The 3,967-nt window shown below is 46.3% G+C and overlaps 1 protein-coding gene across 1 annotated transcript in view; it reads left to right on the top strand.

Moving 5' to 3' along the window:
- Nucleotides 1-480: 480 nt before the first annotated feature.
- LOC104492239 (2-hydroxyacylsphingosine 1-beta-galactosyltransferase-like) overlaps nucleotides 481-3,967 on the top strand; it is a 5,810-nt gene continuing 2,323 nt past the window's right edge. Inside the window, exons 1-2 of the mRNA XM_010134764.1 lie at nucleotides 481-1,326; nucleotides 3,934-3,963. Coding sequence (XP_010133066.1) covers nucleotides 481-1,326; nucleotides 3,934-3,963 — 876 coding nt within the window. The remainder of the gene's footprint in view (nucleotides 1,327-3,933; nucleotides 3,964-3,967) is intronic.

The raw sequence follows: 3,967 nt of genomic DNA, 5'->3' as shown, positions 1-3,967 counted from the left end.
CAGGGGCCTCTGCAGGCCTCCCAACAAGCTTGCACAAACATCAAGGGCTCAGAGGGAACCAGCCATTCTGGTTGGGCAGAAATAGAAGTGAAATCCAACTGTGCTTGTTCTGTAGTGGTAACCGGGGATTGAGCAGCGAGTGCCTCTGCTGGTGCTGTAACCCAGCAGAGCTCCACCAGCCACTTTCTAACTCTCTGCAAGTCAGTCTGCTAGTTTTTGAGCCTTAGGAGCACAGAGAAGAGGCTTTGAATTTCTAGAAAACTCTCCTGATACACCCTCGGATCTGACTTTGGGGGTTTTTTTTTGTTTTTTTTATGGCTTTTTTTTCCCTTCTTTTTTCCCCAGTGATGAACTTCAGACTGCTCTCTTCTCCCAGCTCACAAGCTTCTGCCTTGCAGCTACAACCCCTGTTGTTAGTTGCCCAAGTACACGACAGAGCATTTCATACTGTATTAATAGCATGTTTCTCTCCTTGCAGTGATGAAGACGATGAAGGTGCTACCTTGCCCTGCTGCTATTCTCTTCCTAGTGGCTGCGTTCAGCCTGGAGCTATCTCACTGTGCCAAGGTGCTGATCATGCCCACCATAGTCTTTGACAGCCACTTGCGAGTCTTCATGCGAGTGGCAGAGGCACTGACTGATCGGGGCCATGACCCTGTGCTACTTCTTCATGAGGGTCGGGACGTGGAAACCTACCTGCCTGGCTTCCGCGTGCAGAGGTACTGGGGTATCTTCAGCACAGAGAGTGCAGATGCCTGGGTGCAGGAGAAGATAAAGCGTGTCTTCCAAGGGAAGATGACCTCTCTGGAGGTGTTTTCCTTTTTGGAGAAGTATCTGGAAAACTGTGATCTAGTACTGGGAAACTCTACCCTTCTGCAGAAACTCCAGCATGAGCGTTTTGACCTGCTGTTGGTGGACCCCAATGAGATGTGCGGCTTTATCCTGGCCCACGTTCTCCGTGTCAAATATGCTGTGATCTCCACTGGTTTCTGGTTCCCAGCAGAGATTGGTGCCACCTCCCCTATTGCCTATGTCCCTGAATTCAACTCCCTGATGACAGACAGGATGGGCTTCTTTGATAGGACTTGGAATCTCCTAGTCTACATGATCACTCGTGTGGCTACAAAGCTGGTCATCTTGCCCAAGTTTGAGCGTCTCATGGAGAAGCATAGAGTGGAACCCAAGACATCTATGTTGGATCTTGTCCATGGAACTAGTCTCTTCTTCCTCTGTAATGATGTGGTGCTGGACTTCCCCCGTCCCACGCTCCCCCATGTCATTTTCACAGGGGGGATCCTTGCTGAGCCTGCAAAGCCCCTTCCAGTGGTAAGTGCAGGAAAGCTTTGTGTACATCCTCTTTTGAAGACCCTTATAAAAGCTCTGAAGCCTTAGGTGTCTCCAAAGCTGCTGTGTGTCAGTGCTTGGGTGCAGCAGGGAGACAGGGAACAAACACCAAGGACAGTGGGGTTGCAGGGAGGATGTAGAATTAAACTCACCACCCTGAAGCAGGATTTGGCTTCATTGTCCATGTAAAATAGTGTGTGGAAGTCCTAAATGGGCAGAGTTGCCCCTGGGACTTGATCATGAGTAGTTTGTTTGTTCCTATGCTTGAAGCAGAAATGGGAAGAAGAATTAGTCTTCATTGCTTCATCACGGATTTATGTCAGAATTTCCTCCTTAATCCAGTTCTTCACAGGGTGTTTCTGCCCTCAAGCTTGTAGTCTTAAGAACCCATGGGGAGAGCTGTGCTTGTTCCCATCAAATTTGATGTGGAATCCCGAAGTGTACAGAGCTGAAGTGTACCATCCCCTTGTTCTCAAGGTCTGGTCCTAATGAAAAACTCCCCAGGCATCCTGGAGATTTTCTCTGTACCTCACTATCCCCAGTAATAAATTCAGAGGGACAAGAAATGGAGATAAGATTAGTTTCAAATGATTAGAGGCCTGTTGAGATCTCTGATGGCAACTTTAATGGAGACTGCGGGTGCCAATTTTTTTCCAGTTAAAAAGAAAAAGTGAGGTCAGGTGCTTTAAAACAGAAATTTCCAGATGGTTGCACATCACCCTTTCCCACATGGCACGGCATGCAGGTAATGCAACGCAAGTAGGGTGCTCCAAAAGCTGTGTCAGAGAAGGGCTGCCTTACAAAACACTGGTTTGGTCCAATCTGGCTGTGTACATACCTGCCTCGTAAAGAAGGAAGTTGTTTGCTGGGACGTTACTCATGTGTTTCACAGCTTACAGAACAGATCCCAGGGCGCCTAAGGGAAGAATGATGGAGCCCAGCAGTAGACAGTGGCTGTCATGCTAGCAGGTAGGCATGTCTGTGTCCAGGTTACGGGATGACAGCAGAAGAGAGGACCTCTGTAGGTTTAGGTGTAGCTTAAGGAATCTCCCATCTGAATTGAAGCACAGTTATATAACTAAGGTTTTTATTTCCTTGTGTTTGAAACACTATGATTGTGAGTTCCTCTAATTAGGACTCAGTGAAATATAAATACGTATTTGAGAGAGAGTGAGAACTCCTGGTGGTCAACCATGCTTCCCTAACAACTGTAACGCTGTTTCTGAAAGTCAGGTGTTAAGGCCCAAGTATAATGCATAACGTAATCCACTGTCTTACAGGTCATTATTCTTTTCAGTAGAAAAGTAAAACCAGCACTCTCTCGTCTTTAGCAGTTTTAGCAGTTGTCCTGTTCAAAGGATGTGAAACTGAAGAGAATGGAAAAACCAAAATCCTTCAGTTGAAAACTTTTGGTTCTTGGTTGTTGGGTTGTTTTAGAGCTTTTTAAGCATTTCTGCAAAGACAGGATTGAGTCCTTGAAGCATACCACAAGGGACAAATATCCCCAGCAAGTATCACTAAGATCTGCTTTGTAACTCTTCTGTACTATGAACCCCAACCTGTAGACTACTGTTTATAAGATACTCTGAATTAATGATCCTATTTTTCTCCTTTAATAACAGGAAGAACTAACTTTTTGCCCTTCATGTTCTTCTATGGTGCTTACTTCAAGGAACTATTCATATTCAAAGGCAGATTTTATGAAGCTTCCCCAAAGTGCTCCTGACTGCAATACATGGGAAACTTGAAGCAGGACAGAATTCATAATGAGAAATAGGCTCAACCCAACCTAGCATAAAACAGAATAGTCTGTGTTTGCTCCACAGCAGCAGTGGTGGCTGATTTTTTCTCCCTGCAGCCCTCTGTACTGGTTGAAAAAAGTACAGACTCTGTTCTAGATAGACACCTGTTTATGTAGTATTACAGGTAGCCCCTAAAAGAAGAACAAAGAACTGTGGTTTTTGCTGGAGCTGTGGCTACCTTTCTGTTTAGTGAACAAAAACTAAATCTGCTACCTGCAAGTAGCTGTCAAGGATGGGTAGATATCTTCTGGCAAGATGGCAAAACCTTCTGCCACCTCCAGGAGTCTTCAACATTGGAGACTTTGTGGGGTACCTCCAGCAAGAAGTTGTTTCTGACTCTGTGTGCATGATGTTTCATCTGTTGTATCAGCCAATACCTAGAGACCCTGCCTTAGTGGTGATGGAAAATACCCTTCCTCCTCTTGACTACAATATCCTGCTCTGCTTTGGCTGGTCCTGCATGGCCCCTATGTTTTCAGAATTCCTCCTTGAAAAGAGTAATTGCATTGCCTCCAAAGCAGGAGTTGCCTCCAATGCTATGAAGCAGGCTCTGGACACCTCCCTGCAAGTTCCCAGGTCAGCAGGTGCTCCACTAATTTCTGCCTGGCTGGCTGCATAAATCACAGCCGTTTTAGAGTTTGTTGCCTGGTGAAAACACCATAACTTTGTGCTCCAGGTGCATTTGGCTTCATCTTCTCTGTAGGCAACCTTCTACTGTCAGGGGCATCAGTGGGAAGGGCCTTCCTCCAACAAGACTTCAAGGCAGTTGTGTGTGCTTTGCCCACAGGGTCTGCGTCTCTGGGTGGAAGCAGCAGATGCGG

This window comes from Buceros rhinoceros, unplaced genomic scaffold (genome assembly GCF_000710305.1).
Source record: "Buceros rhinoceros silvestris isolate BGI_N320 unplaced genomic scaffold, ASM71030v1 scaffold30394, whole genome shotgun sequence".
In the NCBI taxonomy this organism is placed as follows: Eukaryota; Metazoa; Chordata; class Aves; order Bucerotiformes; family Bucerotidae; genus Buceros; species Buceros rhinoceros.
This window is presented reverse-complemented; position numbering and strand designations above follow the sequence as displayed.